The sequence below is a fragment of the Abrus precatorius genome, unplaced genomic scaffold, assembly GCF_003935025.1.
Source record: "Abrus precatorius isolate BTA unplaced genomic scaffold, Abrus_2018 Scaffold9, whole genome shotgun sequence".
Taxonomy (NCBI): Eukaryota; Viridiplantae; Streptophyta; class Magnoliopsida; order Fabales; family Fabaceae; genus Abrus; species Abrus precatorius.
In genome coordinates, this window is record NW_020874439.1 from 29,352,897 (window position 1) to 29,373,702 (window position 20,806).

Below are 20,806 nucleotides of genomic sequence, written 5' to 3' on the forward strand. Positions count from 1 at the left end.
GTTTTGCAAAGTATTAAATTATTCAGTTATAGTCCTAAAAAATATGTTAAGTTTGAGAAGAAAAATAATTTATACATGTAACAATAGTTGAGTGATTTTGAGAGGTTGTAATAACAACCAATGGTAGTAAAAATAATAAAGATAATAACAATAATAAATAATAATGATAATGCTAATAATAATTGTGATAGCAAAAATAATGAATAATTATTATATGAATTTGAGTATTTATTTATTTATTTTAATGTATTAAATTTGAATTTTTATTTCTTTTAAATTTAGAAGAATTTGATTTAAGTATTTTATTTAGCTTAAAAATTGAGATGAATGTTTATTTTCATTCTTTTTTGTTAAAGTTTTTTATTTTCAAGAGTGTGATGAAAGTGGAAGGCAATGGAGAAAATGATTTTGATCATTTTTTACTCAAGCGAAAATCTTTTCCTTGAGTGAGAATGTGTGTATCAGACATAAGTTTTTATTTCATTTTCACTTAAACGAATAGTCATTGCTCGAGCGAGAATGTCTTTTTAACTTGAGTAGAGTTTTTAACTTAAATAAGAATTCATTTATTTCACTTTTAAATAAAGAGAATCAAAAGGAAGAGGGATCGAAGAGTAAGAAAAAAGAGTAACGAATAGAGAACTAAGGCAAGGAGCATTGGACATCAATCCAGCTTATCTCTTTTTTCTCTTTTTTATATTATAGTGTTACTATAGGTAGTTAAAATCCTTCTGAAATTTGATATAATCTTCTACTTTAAAATATTTTGATAATTTATATATAATTATCCTTTTTTTATAAATGTTGGCGGTTTCATTTTATTCTTAATGTTTGATTCTATTCTACATAATAATATTTTAATTTAGAATTTAAAGTTTAGCTAGAAAACGAACTTAAAACTGGATTGAATAAAACTCACTCAATGTGTTGTGATGTTAGGAATAAATTTTAATATATTTGATTGCTTCTTAACTTTTGATTTTAATACTGAAGGATTCATGAATAATTAAGAAATTATTATTTATTGAATACTTTTAGAAACTTTATATGTGAGGAATCAATATAAGAGAATATTATAAGAGTTAATCTACGTTTATAGATTTGTGTAAATATTTATTCATCAAAACATGGAAGAGAAAAAAATGATAAAATATAATCCTAACTCAAACCATAATTTTTTCGTACCTTGATTTACTTTGCTTCTTAAATAATTGAATTTCTTACCTATAAACAAATTGTATAATTATTAATAATTTTTTTATTAAAAAATTTTAATTAGAATAATAAAAATTAAAAGTATATCTATCAATTCCTATAAATACGACAACATTCACTTCTATACTAAACGAAAATTTGGTACGTTTGCCAAAATCTTAACAAATATATGTGCACAAAGTTTTATCACCTTTTTTCATTTTTAAAATTAAATATCAATTTTAACTATCATTTTGTTTAATTTTCATACTTTTCTTTCTTTTTAATTATAATATATTATTCAATTATTATACATAATCAAATATTTATTTATGATATACTAAATTTTTTACTATGATATAATTTTTTATTAAATTAATAATAATTTATATATATATATATATTAATTCATTATAATTATTATATTATAGAATATAAAAAATTATAATTTATATTTCTATAAAAAATTCTACAACCAAATAATAATTATTTTACTATTAACTGTTAATTTAAGATATTTTAAAAAAAATTAATTATTTGTTATAATAATTTATCATTAACTATAATAAATAAAATTAATTTATCATTATCGTGCATACATGTAATTAAATCTAGTTTTATAATAATATTATACTTTATTTGTTTATAAATAATTAAAAATTACTTAATAGACATGAAAACGATTATTAATAATATTTTAAAATATAAATATAAAAGTAAGTAGTAAAATGAATAGATCTTATCCATCCAGGTTACTATACGTGCATGAGGATTCCATCGCTAACATAAATTTAAAACTGAATGCTAACTTCTTCTTTTTTTTTCCTTCAAATTAATTTTTTTTTTAAATTTTCTTATAATCAAATGGTTTTCTTTTTATCCTGATGAAAATAATACGAAAGGAAATAATTGAAAGTCGCAACAGTTAGGTTTGTTTATTTCTGTTTTAATTTTTAAAAATTACATTAAAAAATTTAAAAATAAAAATAAAATTTACATTAATAAACAAATTTTAATTTTTTAATTTTAAAAAAATATTTTTAAAAATAAATAATAAATAATATTTTCTTTAGATATGCGCACACGCACGCACACCATTTTAATTAATAATTTTAAAAAATGTAATTATAATATTTAAAATAATATAAATATATTTTACTAAATAAATTATTTGAACTCTGCTCATAATATTATAACGTATAACAAAAGAACAAATGTTTAAAATTCAAAAGATAATATAATAAAAATTTAAAAAAACTCTCATTTTAAAATAAAAGTTCCAAAATATATTTTACAAAATAATTTGAAATCTAATAATGATATTTCATGTAACCCATTTTAAGCAAAAGAAATATTATTTTTTAAAAAATCTTGGCTAATGCAATGAACATAAGACAAGTGTTTTAGAATATTCAACATGAGGTAAGCGAATTATGGATTCAACAATGGGGAGCAACTCTATTTTGAGAAATAGCAAAAGCAGAATCTTCTCTTTCTTTGTTGGAGACTAAAATGAAGTAATTGACTGAATAGGACATAATTATTGATTCAAGACTAAGAATATTCCAATTGATACACAATGATTCCATGCACATAATAATTATTTATCCAAAAATATTAATTGCTAAATTCCTTAAGGGTGCACTACCACCAACAACTCAACTTGGTCGTTAGCGTTTCCAACTTTAGTTCCATTCAAGAATTTTAAGACAAGAACTGCCTGAATCTCTAATATGTTTATATATAGTTTAAGCCATCATAGATAGAAAACATATCGGTTACACTTTATCTTTCTCCAGCTAGAACTCCAAGTATCCAATTTTCCGAACACAGTTATCAAGAGGGTCAGTTTCTTTCACAATTCATGCTTCGATTTTTGTTCATAATTCAACATTTTCATGATCCCATAACCTTCTTGATTCTTCTTGATTCTTCTTCTTCTTTGGTTTTTTTGGAGTTTGACTTGCTTTGATTAAAATGCTCTTTCTTTGATGGGATTTATGGCCTATGGGAGACAATGTGGGTTTCAAGTGTTCTTTCTTTTTTATTTTGATAGTTGGTTTGTTTTTCCCATTTTCTTGGGTTCTTTTGCATGCTTTGATTCTGAGATAATGGATATGAAGTTATAAATTTGGCTTGTGATGGGATCCTTGTTCTTATAAGCTTTAAAGATTCTTGGTAATCTGATTTATCTGTTAATTACTCAATAGGTTTGTTATTTGCCCTCTAATTTGTTTTGAAAAGTCAAAATCTGAGAGAGTCTTCGTCAATAATTACATAAATTGTGTCTTCTTGTGTCTGTTCTTAATGATCAAGTACTGTTTCTGGCATGCAGTGTTGGATTATTGGTTGTGTCTACAAACATTATTTTTAATTTTCTCATCCTCTTTCTTTTCATCTTTTAACCATGTATTGTTGTACTGTTGTTTTGTTTTTATCATCATTATACATTGTGGCATTTCAATTTTGTTTGAATTGCAAGGTTAAGATGGTTTTGCTGCCTTGCCTGCAGTTCCTTATAAATGGGTTGTTTCAATTCTAAGGAAAGAAGGCGACGGAATCCTACTCAGCAGACTATAATAAATCTTGCTTTACAGACAGCTTGTAAGTTGATTAATTTTTCCAACAAAATGATGCAATGCAAAACTATAATTCTTGTACAATTATATAGTTTCTTGTGATCGCGACTGTTTTGTTGAATTTTAACTGTACACGCTTCTGACCAATTGCTTATTGTCAAAATCCATTTGGTCTTGCACTCTTGCTGGATGAATCTAACAAGTATAATAATGAAGAAACAAAGTTATAGTATTCTGCCTGTAAGGGATTGGAATTGTTTATGGAATGTTTCCTCTGTGGCTGTGAGGTTTTTGAGAAGGGAAGATTGCAAATTTGCAACAAAGAAAACAAGGTTCACTTTGTTCGGTTTATTGTTAAAAGTGTGGATCTTTAAAAACCATCATTTTCCATGGTCCTACCCATTTTTATTCTGTCTTAATGTGGGCTACATGAAGGGATATAATTCAGTCCATGCTTTGTCAATATTGCTATATCTGTGAGTATATAAATGTAATTGTCAACTCTGCATTTTGTGAAGTAAAGCAAACCAAAGAAAATGTCTTTAGTTTCTTTCTACTTGCAAAGCTTAAGAGATTAAAGAACAACCTCACATCCTTTCTCTTAAATTAAATTCTGAAGTCTTCCACTAATTTCTCCTGTCACTACCTTAAGCGGAAAAAAGACCTCTTTTTCTTCCATTTTCTACAAAACTTTTCTCCTCTTCAAAACAAACAAATTTAGACCTATGCATTCAGCCAGCTCTGTTAATTTAAGAAACAAAATTGAGACTTGTAGGTTAATATGTGTCATTAGCTCAATTGAAATGGATGTGATGATTGTGTTTGAGTAGTTACTAGTCAATTATTTAGATTTTAGAAGAATGTTTCCGTATAGTGATGCATTTCTTATGGAATTTCTCGATGTTGATTTCTCAAGAACTTAGGTTAATTTTGTAGTTTAAACTTCTGTATCAATTTTTGGTTTCCCATTTCTCAGTCAATGTCAGTGAGGTTGAAGCACTGTTTGAGCTTTTTAGGAGCATCAGCAGTTCTATTCTTGATGATGGACTAATAACCAAGGTACTGCATACTACATCGAAAATGCCTATTTTATATTTAGCAGCAGTTGAGCTATATGATGATTGCTAACATTTATTGTTTATATCTTCACTTATTCTGTGTGCGGAATAGTTATATACTGACAGCTATCTTGCATTGGGTACGTTGTCATGAGAAATTAGGTCATATATTTGTATTCTTAATTTTATTAAGAATTTAGTCCATAACTTGGTTTGCAGTCATTATCTGGAATTTTTTAATTAATCAATATGTGCAATATGAAGATAATCAGTTGTTATTTTTCTCAATGATGTTTCCAGACATGAATGATCTACAATATAATATCTCTTTTCTTTAAGTTTTTCTTTCCTCTATTTGATTTTAGTTTTTTTTGGTTTGTTATGAGACTTTTTCGTGTATTATCATCTTAATCCAACTTGTTCTATATATCGAATTCCAAGTTCATATTATGGTTATGGTTGTTCTTTATTGACAGGATGAATTTCAATTGGCAATCTTCAGAAGCAGTACAAGGGAAAATATCTTTGCTAATCGGGTACTGTACATCATACTTCTGTTTTCTTGTTAATTGTTTATGTTTCTTGCAAGCATTTGTTAACGACACTAAAGCCTGGCCCAAATGTACTCTTTAGATCAACAATCTGTAATGCAATTAGGTCATTAAAGAAATTTGATGTTTCACCGTGTTCTGGAAGAACTAAATTCGTTAATCCTTTCAGCATAAGGTTAACATATGTATAATGAACCATTTACTTGGCTCCAGTTTTTGTCAAATTTATAGATGTTCGATTAGCTTTGCAATTTTGTTTTAAGTATCTTCAATGACATTTTATGCCATTCATGTGGCATCTCTAGGAAGTAAATTTTTCAATTTTCTGGATATCCATTGATGTGGCATTATAAATTTTCTATATGCAGATATTTGACCTATTTGATCTCAAGCGGAACGGAAATATTGACTTTGATGACTTTGTTAGATCTCTCAATGTTTTCCACCCAAATACACCATTCGAACTCAAGATAACTTGTAAGTTAAAAGTCAAATCCTCAACTTGTGGGCTATCCTAAATTCCATACTGTGATATAGCTGTACTGATACATCAGGTTTTGGATTTTCTTGCAGGGTCGTTTAGGCTCTATGATTTGCACAATACTGGTTTTATAGAGCGACAAGAAGTAAGATGATGATTATTTATTCATACACCATACAAATAAAGTGCTCATTGCCACAAATAAAGTGATAGATTTTTTGTTCACAAATATGATTATTTTCATTCTGTGCACTCCTATCCTATTAATTTGAGTAGACTTCATTTTTCTTTTGGGTGATTTCTGATAGGTTAGACAAATGTTAGTTGCACTTCTTGCTGAGTCTGACATGACGTTAGCAGAGGAGGTGATAGAAACAATTATGGACCAGGTGATTTCTCACAACTTAAATAATGTATATGAAAATTCGTCTGTTTTATAAATTTAGTTTACTGATGCTATGTTGTATTCTATCTTATTTTTTGTATCAATTCTCACAATTTAAGTATAAGCTTGACATTGTACTTTTGTGGCCAGACATTCTTGGAAGCTGATAAAAACCGAGATGGGAGAATAGACTTCGAAGAGTGGCGAAATTTTGTTACTGATAATCCGTCACTATTAAAAGTCATGACCCTACCTTATCTGAGGTATGTCTAGAATTATTTTTATAGTAAATATGAATCTACTTTCATCCATATTTTGATATTTTAATTATATATTAACTTGTTATTCTTGAAAATGCAGGGAATTAACCACTTCTTTCCCAAGTTTTGTTGTTAACTCTAAGGTGGATAACGTTGCTGAGTTGTAAAGTGCAAAGCTTTAGGTATTGGTGAGAAAATTGGATGTGTTAAAACAGAGAGGAAAATAGGTGCGATGCCTTGGTTAGCGTTGAAGTAAATAGGAACTAATTGTAAATCATAGCATTCAAATTTTCTACTCACATTCACCTTTTATTTTTCCAAGGGAAATGATATAATTTTCGTTTGAACAGAGAGAGAAAGAAATATGTGCAATGTCTGATTAGTTTGCCTTAGTAACTGTAAATCACATTGGAATTGACATTTTCTACTCGTGTTTCAAGATATTAAAGAGATTGCAAAATGGCCAAAAAATAATTGCATATTGTGATGGTAAAAATCTAAAAAAAAAAAAGGCAAATAAATAAATAGGAACACTTCCTGAAGATGAAATCAAAACAACTTATCTTTTGATTATAGAAAATAAAGGGAACGCTTTCTCGAGACCTTGTTGATCTTAGGTAACATTTTATTAGTTTTAGTTTTCAAAAACTTGATTGATTAGAATTTAGGAATATTTGAAAGAACATGTACAAGCTTATTTTGACTTATCAAAATTGTTTAACAATCGTATAAGCTAATCAGTTTTAATAAATTTTGTTAATTTTATGATTAATTTCTTATATAATATTTTCAAAATACATAAAAGAAGCCACTGTTAAAAAATTCATCTTCTTAGTTCACGATTTGGAAATATGTTGAAAATTTGATAAATATATAAAGATGAAAGATCGCGGCGCTGTACTTTAAAGCGTAAAATTATGTCTATAAATCTATAAATTAGATAATTTATTATACATATTAATGTATTCAATTAAAATTTCAATCAATATCTGTAATTTTTTACTCCCCCAAAAGTTAAATAATAAAATATATATTTTTTGTTAAAAAAAATTTAGTACCTTTAATATAGTAATAATATTTATTATTAATTTTAATTCTTTAAATTTATTATTTTAGAGGTCTAAAACAAGAGTTTTCTCCTTCCATATTTTCATCTTTTCAATTTTTTTTTCTCACATTCTTCTTCCATTCTCATCTTACCCTTCCTTTTCCCTTCATCTCCATTTGGGATATTAAGGACTTATATTTTTATTTTTGATCTTTCATTAAATATAAATTATTTTTAAGATTTTAATTTTTATTTTAAATTTTCATATATGACTAGTGACTGGGAATGGCAAAGTGTAAAACCAGCAACTTAAGCTTACGAGAAATCCTACGTTAGGGCTTGCGCTTTTTATTTAGTTGCCATCAGAATATCCCATATCTTCCGTTGTTTTGCTTCTGCAACTCCCAAAATCGAAAATTGATCGAATTTGTTTGACTATACGTTCGAGTATAGGCATGTTGACATGGTGCTTCATTTTACCAAGTACATTCTATTTCACAACCACTTTTTCAGAAAGGTTTCTCCTTTGCATGAAGTTTTTAGAGGCTATGTCTGCTATGAGCAGTTGTTCAATCCGTTTCTGCAAAAGTTTTCCACTTCTGGTCACTGTGAAAGATTATCATGGGAACGTTCCACCCAAGAAATTCTATTGAGGAAGCTTCAATTTGCTTTGAGGAATCATCAAGTGCATGAAGCATTGGAATCATTTAAGGATTTTAGAAGGCTTTATGGTTACCCTGAGGTTCACCTGGTGAACCAGCTCATTGTTCAGTTGTCCTATTCTTCCAATCATGTTTTGATGCGAAAAGCTTGTGATTTGGTGTTGCAGATTGTTCAGGAGAAATCAGGTTTACTTCATGCTGATACCTTAACCATACTTGGACTATCTCTAGCTAGGTTGCAAATGGTATACCCTACTTCTGTGATACTTAGATTGATGCTGGACAAAGGGTGTGTGCCCCCTATGCATCTATTGTCCCTGGTTGTTTTTCATATTGTGAAGACAGAAATTGGAGCTCATCTTGCATCTAATTATCTGTTTCAAGTTTGTGATTTTTATAATTGTTTGAATGATAAAAAGGGTCAACAAGCAGTCATGGTCAGGTCGGATACCTTGATCTTTAACCTTGTTCTTGATGCTTGTGTGCGGTTTAAATTGTCTTTGAAAGGCCTTTGCCTAATTGAATTAATGTCGCTGACAGGGACCATGGCTGATGCACACTCAATTGTCCTAATTTCACGGATTCTAGAGATGAATGGTTTGAGAGATGAAATTATGGAATTGAAAGATCATATTGACGGAGTTTCAGCTGCTTATGTTCGTCACTACTGCCAGTTCTATGATAGTTTGTTGAGCTTGCACTTCAAAGTTAATGACATTGATGCTGCTGCTAAGCTTGTTGTGGATATGACTAGCTCACATAATTGTCATGTTGATAAAGAATATAGGAAACACTTGCCAAAGCCTTGCTTTATTGCCATTGGATCTCCTAATTTTAGGGCTGCTTTAAAGATACATATTGAGCCTGAGCTACTGCATAAGGATTCGGTCCTTAAAGTGGAAAGCAGACAAGATCTTATTTTTTATAAGGGTGGGAAACTAGTTCTTAGTAACAGAGCTCTGGCTAAGTTCATCTATGGTTACAAGAAAGATGGAAGGATTAGTGAACTTTCAAAACTTTTAATTAGTATTCAAGAGGAACTATATTCAGTGGCAGGTTCAAGTTTGTGCTCTGCGGTGATTGGTGCTTGTATTCATTTAGGATGGCTTGAGTGTGCTCATGACATTTTGGATGATGTAGAGGCTACTGGGTCTCCAACTGGCTGGGATACATACATGTTACTCTTGTCAGCATATCAGAAGGGGGGAAAGCAAAGAGAAGCAAAAGCACTGCTGAAACAAGTGAAAAAGATTGGTTTGGACAGAGAATTATCAGATGATGCTATTGACAAACACAACCTCTGTAAAGAAACATCAAATTCACTTGTTAAATCAGATTTGGCTATCACCTTGGCTCAAATCTTTAAAGATGAAGAGCAGACAGTTTTTCCTTTGGTGTATAACTTCAATTCTTCCATTTTCTTTTTTTGCAAGGCTAGAATGATAGAGGATGCACTAAAGGCATATAGAAGAATGGTTGACAAGAAAATTCAACCTACGAAACAAACTTTTGCCTTTTTGCTATGTGGATATTCTTCTCTTGGTATGTATCGCGAGATCACAATCTTGTGGGGTGACATTAAGAGATCCATTAAGAGTGGCAATTTAGTGGGAAATGCAGATCTATATGAGTTACTGCTGCTAAATTTTCTTCGAGGCGGTTACTTTGAGAGAGTGATGGAGATCATTGGCTATATGAGAGACCATAACATGTATACTGACAAGTGGATGTACAAAAGTGAGTTCCTTAGACATCATAAGAATCTTTATAGGACTTTAAAAGCATCAAATACAATAACAGAAACACAAAGGAAACGGCTGGAGCATGTTCAGGAATTTAGGAAATTGGTGGGTATTGATTAAAGGTCTCTGGGAAATATATTCATGCGCTGTTGTACCTCCACGTTTTCCAGCAATGTTATGTCTACTTAAGCTTATTTGAAGTTAATTCAATTTTGGTTGCGGCTCAAATTTATCGATGCTGGAATTAAGGGGAAAATTTGGTTTCAGTAATGACAAATCCTACCATGATCTTAAGGATAAATTTTCTCATATTGATGGTGTAACTCCTAATTTGAAGTGGATATATTGTTTGATTTATCATCACACGACTATATGTTCTGCCAAGTGGTGGATACTACTCATTGATGATGTGCTGCTTTAAGTGGAATGATGACATGCTGGTGCTACTTGTTTTAGAAGTTGCGGATAGAAACAATTGTACTTATTTGCTTGGTTGTTGGAGGATATTTGACAAAAGGGCTTTTTCCCTTCACTTGTTTATGGCTGATGATGCTTGAACAGCTACTAACGTTATACCATTTTTTAATTGACTGGAAGTTGAAAGGATATATAGCTATCCCCATTAAACCATTATTATATGCAACTGATTATACAACTAATCATATGGTGTGCAAGGGGAGGAATCATATATATATATTGATTTTGCTGTTGTATTGTTCCTTTACTAGCTCAGAATACTTTTTATTTAACTGAATTGTCAAGGTGCGTGGTGACTAATCTTTGTTTTGGTTTGCATTACAATTATAGTAAACTTTCCTCTCCTTCAGGCTATTGCAATACAGAAAGATGTAACATATGCTAATTTCCTTCTCAGATGCCAACGAGTTTTGTGTTTCTAAATGCAAGCAATCTTCACTCAGCTAATTTAAATATCATTACTGCCTTTAGAGTATAAAAAGAAATCAAGAAATCTGATTTAACACTTTTTCCCCAATTAATAACAAAATTTGTTGGCAGAGGGAGGAATTTGCTTGGCATTTGCTAATGGATTATTATGCTCTCTCTCACACACATGCATACATATTAATTTAAATTACATCCGCTTAACTTTTGATTTGGTTATTTTTTTCATAAATTCAACAATTGGATTAAAAATTTCTATTATATAGATCACATTTATAAAATTTGAGATTAATTAAAAAAGTTTGATATTTCATTTGTCAAAATTAATCTAATATACTTTTGGAGATATGTATAACTGTCCTTTTGTTATATCAAATTTGACATAAATAATTAATATATTTTGTATAAAATTATTGATAATGTAATATTTAATGAAATTTAAACTGGTATAGTTTAATCTCTCCTCTACATAAATATCAAACCACTTTTTTAAAATTTAATAGGATTAAATATTGAATTATTTTTACCTACATTTTAGGGGTACCATACTTACATTTAAAAGAAATTAAAGCACATGCTACATACTGAACAGACACCAAAATGGGCCGAAAAGAGGTGGGCCCGGTTATGATCCAACAGAAAACGGGCCTGTATAAAAGATTTTGTTTCAGTTGCAGTTTAGTTCCGAATGTGAGAGAGAGAGAGAGAGAGAGAGTGATGAGGACGACGCTGAGTGAGGAAGCGAAGGAGAGAATATCAGAGAGGTTGTCATGTTTGGAGAACCTTTACTTTCCGCGAGCCCTCGAATCCACTTCAACACTTCCTTCTCAACGCAAGGCCATCTTCCATGACCTTCTCTCCAGAGACGTTGCCCTCTTCTTAGGTTTGTGACTTACCTCCCACTTCCTTTTTTTATTTTATTTTAATTTATTCATATATCTATGCTCCAAGTGCTAGTTAATGGTTTTCGAATTTTCTATGTTGCAAGCAAACCTTAAAGCTTAACCTAAGAACGATAGATAGATAGATAGGATTTGGTTCTGAGTTTGACTGCTTAGCTTTCGCAAAAGATGATTACAAGTCGTATAAGCTCAACATGAAACGTAGAATTCCTCACGTAGCTGTTTTGTATTTGGCTTAGAAATTAATCAATTGATTAATTAATCACAGACAATTAAACATCTTCTGCTAGCTATCAATGGAGCGAGGCCAATATTTTTTCTACATATCACGCATAGTGCAAGTGTAACAGCTCCCATGAAGAGTCACTGCGGACATTCTCTAGTCTTATGTTTCGATGCTACATTTTGTAGGGAAAGTTCAACTTTTTACCTTAGCTAAGTTCTTTCCTTACTAGAGATTTAAAAAAAAAAAAAAACCGGAGGTTTTATTTAATGAGATCACTATTCATTTTTGTAAAACATTTTATATTTTTCTCAATTTGTAAGTGTAAAAATAGCCTTCCAACCACTGCATTCAAACAAACCTAAGAATGTTTGGATGCAGAGATGCTGGAAGGAAAGGAAATAAAGGGTAAAGATTCCATTTTTGAATTAAGAGAGTTCTGTATTGTATAAAAAACTGAATAAGAGATCACTGGAAATTTTCATGATAATCTATCACTTTATTTTTTTTATTTTAAGAATAATCAAATTGGAAAATATTTACTTGAACCGAAACATTTAGGAGCTCTATGTTTTAGAAAATGTTTTCTGTTTTGATTTTTAATAATAAAATTATCACACTGTTTTTATTTTGTTGCTTGTTTTCAAAAATTTGTACAGAAAACAGTGAAAGTAACTTTTTTTCTATTTTTATTGTTTCCGGTACAAATTTTGAAAACAAAAAGCGGAATGAAAATGAAGTGACAATTTTGTAAATAAAAGTGAAAACAAGAAACGAAAATAGAAAATAGTATCTAAACCAAGCAGCCCCGTCGTCCCAAATGTTGTCTGGATGATTGCTGCCTATTCGTACATACTAACTCATATTTAGGTGCATAGCGACAACAAATGGATCATGCTTGTTGATAACCTAGAATATATTATATAAGCAGCCTAGTTTTCACAAACAAGCTCTCATATAATTATTGTTGAATTGAAATCAGGATAGAACTTTAACATGTCTATTTTTATGTTTATTTATGTAGAACGATATGGGTCCCAACTTACATCCAATGAGCTGAGTGAATTTGATTCAATGAAAGATGATTATGAGATTAATTGGCACATAAAGCGACTGCGGAGTATAATGAGTCCAACATCAGAGGAGTTGAGGATGAGGTCTGTGACAGTGAAGAACAGGAGGCGTGCCTACTTGGACAAATTGATGTGCGGTGGGTACTACTTCTCTGAAGATGCAATGAGGGAAAGAGAACCATATCTGCATCATGAATATGTGGGCAAGTTTCAGGATCAGAGTGGCAGAGGCATGGCAAGGCCTGGAGAACGCTGGTCAGAGACACTGATGAGGAGGTGTGAGGAAGCAGCGCTGGTTGCAAAGATTAGAGGGGAGCAGCAGAGGATGGGTGTTGCTGAAAGGGACTGGATTGGTAATGAAAGATTTCAAGAAGAACAACAGGAGGAGGAGGAGGAGGAGGAGGAGGAGGAGGAGGAGGAGGAGGAAGAGGAGGAAGAAGACGAAGATCAAGAGGAGGAACTGGATGATGAGAGGAGAAGAGGTAGTAGCAATTCACAGCCTGTAGAGGTACTGCACTTTAAAGTTTGAACTATCAATCAATTTATTTTACAAAATTTTATTTTTCCTTCAAGTTTATTTTCTATCTTTCGTTTTAACTAGCTTATAAAGAATAAGACAGAAAAATTGCAAATGGGAAGAAGGATAAGGAATTCTCCTGAGAAAAATAAAAGAACAAAACAAAAAGCAACCAAGAGAAGAAAAGAATGAAGCTGCTCAATTCCTCAAGATATTTGTTACTGAAATCCCGTTAGAAAGGCCTCCTGCTTTATCCCAACTAGACACCAAATGCTCTCAATCCCAAATGAAGCTGTACTTGGGGGTGTGTCTGTGATATCATTTTTTTAAACTCGTTCAATTGGTTTAATATAATTTAAGTTGGTTTTCATCTGTGTTATGCAGATAACTTAGATTCAACAGATGATAATTCACTTATCTATTATGTTGGAACCGATTACATAAAAGTGTTCTTCTTTTGTGGAGGTGGGGAGGGGATGGAGGAGTGGATAAATAATAGATAAGTGAATTATCATCTGTTGAATCTAAGTTATCTGCATAACACAGATGAATAAAAGTGTTCTTCTTTTGTGGAGGTGGGGAGGGGATGGAGGAGTGGATAAATAATCTGACTCATCTGCAGTCCCGAGTCCTTACATCAAATCTGTTTATAATTTCAGCTAAATATTATCTCATTTGGAATCCACTTCATGAAGCTGCTTCTACATTTACCCGTTTAATTGTGTATTATACTGTTGTAGCTTACATGGACTGATCTTATATGTACTAATTCCTTCTGTACTTATTACTATCACAGTCACTGTGGCTTGTGTTCCCAATAATTATGGTTTTCCACCAATTAACCCTTTTTTGTCTTCAAAGCCTAGTTAAGTAATATGATTTTTCATTATTATTGTTTTTTTTATTATTATTAAATTCCACAATTTTACTTCAATTGTCTGTTTTAAACAGTTTGACTTTTAATGAAACTATATATATTGATTTTCCATCCACTTCTCCTCGACTTTTGGGACTTGGGGAGTTCTTATTGCTATAATGGTTTCTGTATATTTTGTGGACTTCAATAATTATTTTCTTCTTTGCTACTGGCAGATACACACGAATCAGGCTGATATAATTGATAATGCCCTATCCGATCCAGCCAGAGTGAATGAGGAATCAACTTTATCTGCAGAAGAGCTGGAGGACCGGATGAATCAATTCACCTATGTTATGCAGCAGAAATTTCTGTTAGGGGAAGATCACGAACATTTAGATTACGCCAAAATAGATAATGACGAGACCCTTGACGATCATTGGCAGAGAGAGGCCAATATTGATGCAGAGGAGAGATATTTTGCTGATGACTAAACTACAGCATCATACTGGGTAATAGGGAATCAGGTGTGCCTTTACCCTTCTTGAAATCTACAGTGTACTTAAAATAACTGAACAAGTTTATATTCTAAATATAAGGGTTTTTATAAAAAATTTTGTGCAATATGATTGCGATAAATAGCTTGGCATGGATCGCATCTTGTATTCCCCCTAATTACTTACAAGCATCCAATTGTAGCATAACTCTCACCTACTACTATATTAGACTCTGAATCCGTATTTGGATCAATAGTTTAATTAAGTATTTGTATTAAATGAGAATATATTTATACCTTTAATTATAAAATTTCTTGAAATAAATTTGAATGAACTTATAAGTTCAAATAAACTCATCTAAATGCAGCTTGATTCCATCACACGTAAGATTCTATTCTTTTAATAGCTTACGATTTAGAATTGTGATAATAGCTATGTATGTGGCCACTAGGCGGTTACTGCAGAGTTAGACAATGGATGGAAGTAAAGATCCGTTGCAAAAGAAAAATGAGTTGAGCGTTATATATATATCAATTGACACCGATTCCCATCATTCATTAACAAGTTTATTTGTAAGTAACAAGTTTTACTTACAGATTCTAATCATCCACTTTTCAGTGCTTGTTCATGTAACAAGTTCATCACTACAAAATCAGTTATAAAATGCTTTATTTGTTTAATAAAAGAAGTTATAAACAAAGTCTTACAATTTCTTGGACCGGTGGATTTCCTCTGCGTCTAATGCAATGAATTTCCTCACTGCAGAGAATCTTGTATGTAAATCAGAGCGTTAGCAATCTTTATCATGGAATAAAGATTAAAAAAAGCATATAGAGGTTATGCTTCACCTATGATTTTATACATTTGTCGACCTTTTAGACAATTGTCAACTTCCGATGGATTTTTTTGTAAAACGAATCGTTTCATTTAAAACAAAAAAACAAAAGAGAGTTGAAAGTGTTTATTTTTTATTTATATATATACACACACACAAATCAATGCTGTCATAATTTCATTACATTTTCGTTGACTATTAAACAGAATTTTAGGTAAAGTGACTTAATTTTAATACAAATTTGATTTCAATACATTAATAATGTATTTTTTTTATATTATTAATCAATCATAAATTGATATATCATTACAAATAATTTATTTTTGTTATAATTATTTTAAAAGTAATGTTTAAAATATTATTTAATTAATTGACAGTATAAAACTTTATAGTTGTATTAAAATTACATTTTTTAATAATTGAAAAACTACCAAACTTAAACACAATGATTAAAATAAAAAAGAACTTGATTTATAGATAAATTTAAAATTAAATACATTTTTTATTTTGATTTTGGTCTCTCAACTATTTAAAATATTTTAGTCCTTATTTTTTTTTAAAAAAATAATATTTTTTTATCCCTACTAATAATGCGATATAACAAAAAAGTGAAATGTAATAATCTCTTTGGCACGTTATCAATAAAGACTAAAATCATTAAATTTTAAAAATTAAGAATTTAAATATGAGAATTAAAAAATAATAAAATTATTAATTCTGTTATTGATGAAACATTTTGGTAAAAATATGTTGGTGCAGGCAATAAAGAAAGGGGACGAAGCATGATAGGAGGAGACTGACAAGGACACAAAAGAACAAAAGCAGAAAAGGACAATGGTGACACATTAAATGCAGAGAGAGAGAGAGAGAGTGAGTTACTAAAAATGGGAGTAAATTGCATGGGCATTGGGCGATGGATGGACGACAGTAGCTATGGGCTATGGGTATTGGGTTGTCGTTGGGGAAGAGAGAAAATAGCATACCATGCACTTAACGCCACCCATCATTCCATCGTAATTTAGAATTGAGATTAGAGAAAAGAAGGCAAAAGGGTATGAATGAATGAATCATTGATGATTGTTGATTGTTAATTGAGGTGAGTTGAGTTGAGGGATGTTCGAAGGAGCAAGTAGTGTCTGTGTTCTTCATCGGAAACGAATCAACGAAAAACAGAGGCCAATCCAACACCGTCGCTCTGTCTCCCTCCCTAACAATTCCACCCCCAAACCTCAACACGGTTCATTACTCGTTATTCCTTCTGCAAATTCTTTCCCTCACTTCCCACAACAATTCATCTTTTTAATTGTCAATGTGGGTTCAATTCTAATACTAACTTCGCTGACCCTTCATTTTCTATGTCTCGATTGCAGAGGAATCTGAATCAGATATTGAAGTATCTGATGTTAGTGGTTCTGAAGGGGATGATGCATCTTGGATCTCCTGGTTTTGCAATTTGAGAGGAAATGAATTCTTTTGCCAAGTTGATGATGATTTCGTACAAGATGATTTCAACCTCTGTGGATTAAGTAGTCAAGTGCCTCACTATGATTATGCATTTGATTTAATTTTGGATGTTCAGTCCTCCCATAGTAAGCTTATTCTTTTTCTTACTTCAATTCAATTTTTATTCTATAATGTATGTTATGTGATAAAATTCAAAATATTTGTTTTTCTCTTTCCCCCTTTAAGCTAAATTCAAGTTGTACACTGATGTGATTTATCTCTGATAACCACTTTGATCATTCTGCTGTTTGCTTGGTTGGCTGCTACGTGTCTGTCCATTGATTAGGTGACATGTTCACAGAGGAACAAAATGAGTTAATTGAATCTGCAGCAGAGATACTTTATGGTCTAATTCATGCTAGGTACATATTGACAAGCAAAGGAATGGCTGCAATGGTATGATTTTTCTCCTATGCATCCGTTTTTCCTCATGCTTTTTATTGTAGAGGAGGTTGGTCTGGTAAATGACATTGGATTATCTGCAGTTGGACAAGTACAAGAACTATGATTTTGGCAGATGTCCAAGTGCTTATTGCTCTGGACAACCCTGCCTTCCAGTCGGTCAATCAGATATTCCTAAGTCAAGTACTGTAAAAATATATTGCCCTAGGTGTGAAGACATTTACTACCCACGGTCCAAGTATCAAGGTAGTATCCTGTAAAGCGCCTTGTTCAACTCTTGTTAGTTGTTTATTTATCATGTTTTTTTAAGAATTGGGATTTTGTTTTTCTTCTGTCCATGCACTTTATCATTGCTTTCACGAGTCACATTTTGTTGGTCTGTCAATTAAGGTTGTAATTTGTAAGCTATCATACCAAGTTGTGGCTTTCGAGCATTTCATTTACATTTACTTGCAGCCCTTTTTTCTTTATTTGAATCTAAAATAAAATAAAAAATAGAAAAGAAATTGCGTGTTGTTCCTAAAGGTATTCCTTGTGCATGGTTTAATTATCAATAAGAATGATACAAGAAACTCATCATTAACTCTCAAATTATTTCTTTTACTTGGATGAGCTGTTAATATATACGCAAACAACTAAGTTCATTCTCAACGGATTTATTTTACTTGTATTTGTGTAGCTGCTAGTTTGAGACTAATCTGTCATGATAAAATATGATTTATTATCAGGGTAACAAACACATAATATTATATCTACCTATTGAAGTTCGGGTATGGGCTAACTTTTGAGTTTTTTTTTTTTTTTTGGGGGGGGGGGGGGGTCATAGTAATTAGTGGACGCTCATAAACACATCATAAAGTAGCTCATAATCAAGGACAGGCGATTAGTAATTTAGTTGGCTATATTTCAACTATACTATTTGATATTATTTTTCTTATATCTGAATTAAGAAAAACAACAGAGAAAAATAATTGGAAACTGGTAATTCAAGTTGTTCTTGACAGATTTGTTTACGTAACTGCTGTCTGAATTTGGAAAAACAGAAATAACTAGTAAGGGTTACGAAGATTTTGTTAATTTCTTATATTGTGATTACTTTGACTAAGTCAAAAACTATTATATTTAACATTTTTTGTAATGTTATTTTGTTGAGATTTTCTTATTACTGAATCCTGAATATTTTTTGAGTGACTGCATGTTACTCTGCTTTCTGGCATATGATTTTGGGTTAAATTCTATTTATAGTGGAAAATAATATCCTCTCTTTCATACGCAAATTTCCTTAACTGAGTATAGACATTGATGGAGCTTATTTTGGAGCTACATTTCCTCACCTCTTTCTGATGACTTATGGGAATCTGAAGCCACAAAAGTCATCACAGAAATATGTGCCTAGAGTTTTTGGCTTCAAAGTTCACAAGCCCTGAAGCAGGAGGGTATTTCAAGCTTTCATCAAAGTAAAAGAATCTGAGAATTCCTTGTGTAGTTTCGTCTTTGTTTTATTTCATTAAAATTCAGTGGTTTTCAGTTTCTGGAATCAGTTCAATGTAAGATCCACATCTTTGTAAAGTGTAAAAATATATACAGGCACTAACAGCAAGGCAGCAAGAGCTTAGTTTTGCTTTCTGCTTCTAATTCAGTGTGCCTTTGTAAAGCTTTCCTGATAGATGTTTAGCTAAAGTACTTGAATGCTCTAATCAATACTTATATCAAATCTGTCCAACAAGTGGACGTGTCATTTTGTTATCAAATGTATTCTCGCCTCTTCCATCCTTTCTTTTCAATTCATTTCTTTTATCTATTTTATGTTTTACCTTTCTGCAGATCTATTCATCTCATTCAATACAACGATACATTCATATAGAAGTGATTTTGGAGCATGCTCTTTCACTATATGTAAACTTACAAAAATCATTCTTCTGGTTCTCCCCTCTTTGTATCACATTTCACATCCTTGTCGTATATTTTCTCGCTAAAGATATAAATATAGTTTTGCCTTTTATTCTTTCTATTTCTTCCTACACCACACCAGCAATGATTTAAGACTTTGAACGCACCTTCCCCTATTCGTTTTCTATCTTTGTAGGGCTCATTATTTTCCTGTTTCTTCTTCAGGAAATTAAAGCCAGCAATTGTCAAGTTTATCATAATGAAAATGTTAGTAGTTTATTATAGTTATATTCTCATAAGCCTGAATTCGTTACCTGATTCTAAATACAATCTTGCCTTTCATATGGAAAAAGACAAAATGAAGTTTCCTCGTTGTAATTCGTTGTCTATTTTGTTACTTTAAAATAGATGTATAATTCATTATTAAATAACATTGTCAAAGATATCGATAAGGACTCAGCTCAAATATTGCAATCTATTATATATCAAATTAAACAGACACTTTCAATTTGATTTTAATAATAAAACACGAAACAGCTAGAAAAAAAGATAGGTAGTTGACAAAAAATGAGGGTGCGAATATTAAAAGCAATTGCCTGTTGCTTTTTTTTTTTTTTTTTTTAAATAACTAGGTAAATAAAACGACAAAATTTAAGTTTAAGTAAATATTAACTAAATGATTAAAAAGATGAAATTTAAAGGCAGCATTATAGATATTGTTGTTAAAATTTAACAACACTAATATTATCAATGATATTATATTTAAATACTGTCTTAAATAAAAATTGTTAACATTTAAATAGAGATATTGAAATAGAAATAAATTAAATGAAAATAATCATTTTATGTAATTTAAACTATCAAAGTACAAAATTCAATTAGTATTTTGTTCCTCTTCCTTAGTTTGGCTTTTTCTAAATCTTGATTGCCAAAGAAGCTAGTGAGGACATTGAAATTGAAATTGAAATTGAAATTGAAAGATGGAGGCGCTATGCCGTAATATGGGATAAGGAGACATGGAAGATATGAAAAGGATAAGGACAACGGTTAGATGTAATGTAAGGCCATGAGTAGGATGGACAAAGACGGATAAGAACAAAGTAAGGTCACCCAATCATACACATGTGGAGCCTTCACCCATTTCAACTTCTTATCACCTCTAATAATCTATGTTTAACTTAACATAATATTAATGTGTTTAAATCAAATTGGATTTTCTATCCTCTCGATTCAGTTGTTATAATG

The 20,806-nt window shown here is 30.9% G+C and overlaps 4 protein-coding genes across 4 annotated transcripts; all 4 read left to right on the forward strand.

The window, feature by feature from the left end:
• Positions 1-3,716: 3,716 nt before the first annotated feature.
• LOC113850020 (calcineurin B-like protein 1) lies at positions 3,717-6,675 on the forward strand. Its single transcript, XM_027480326.1, has 8 exons — positions 3,717-3,798; positions 4,750-4,832; positions 5,308-5,367; positions 5,751-5,859; positions 5,956-6,008; positions 6,172-6,252; positions 6,399-6,511; positions 6,609-6,675. Exons 1-8 carry the CDS (start codon positions 3,717-3,719, stop codon positions 6,673-6,675), a joined length of 648 nt encoding a protein of 215 aa, XP_027336127.1.
• A 1,184-nt stretch (positions 6,676-7,859) lies between these two features.
• LOC113848994 (pentatricopeptide repeat-containing protein At4g17616) lies at positions 7,860-10,751 on the forward strand. The gene has a single exon (XM_027478496.1). The coding sequence runs from the start codon at positions 8,020-8,022 to the stop codon at positions 10,078-10,080; it is 2,061 nt and encodes a 686-aa protein (XP_027334297.1). The 5' UTR covers positions 7,860-8,019; the 3' UTR covers positions 10,081-10,751.
• Positions 10,752-11,579: 828 nt separating this feature from the next.
• LOC113848995 (troponin T, skeletal muscle) lies at positions 11,580-14,950 on the forward strand. The gene is made up of 3 exons (XM_027478497.1): positions 11,580-11,746; positions 13,013-13,543; positions 14,726-14,950. The coding sequence occupies exons 1-3, from the start codon at positions 11,581-11,583 to the stop codon at positions 14,926-14,928; spliced, it is 900 nt and encodes a 299-aa protein (XP_027334298.1). The 5' UTR covers position 11,580; the 3' UTR covers positions 14,929-14,950.
• A 1,592-nt stretch (positions 14,951-16,542) lies between these two features.
• On the forward strand, positions 16,543-19,224 carry LOC113848996 (casein kinase II subunit beta-1-like). The gene is made up of 5 exons (XM_027478498.1): positions 16,543-17,003; positions 17,137-17,355; positions 17,556-17,665; positions 17,755-17,917; positions 18,968-19,224. Exons 1-5 carry the CDS (start codon positions 16,880-16,882, stop codon positions 19,096-19,098), a joined length of 747 nt encoding a protein of 248 aa, XP_027334299.1. The 5' UTR covers positions 16,543-16,879; the 3' UTR covers positions 19,099-19,224.
• Positions 19,225-20,806: the final 1,582 nt, after the last annotated feature.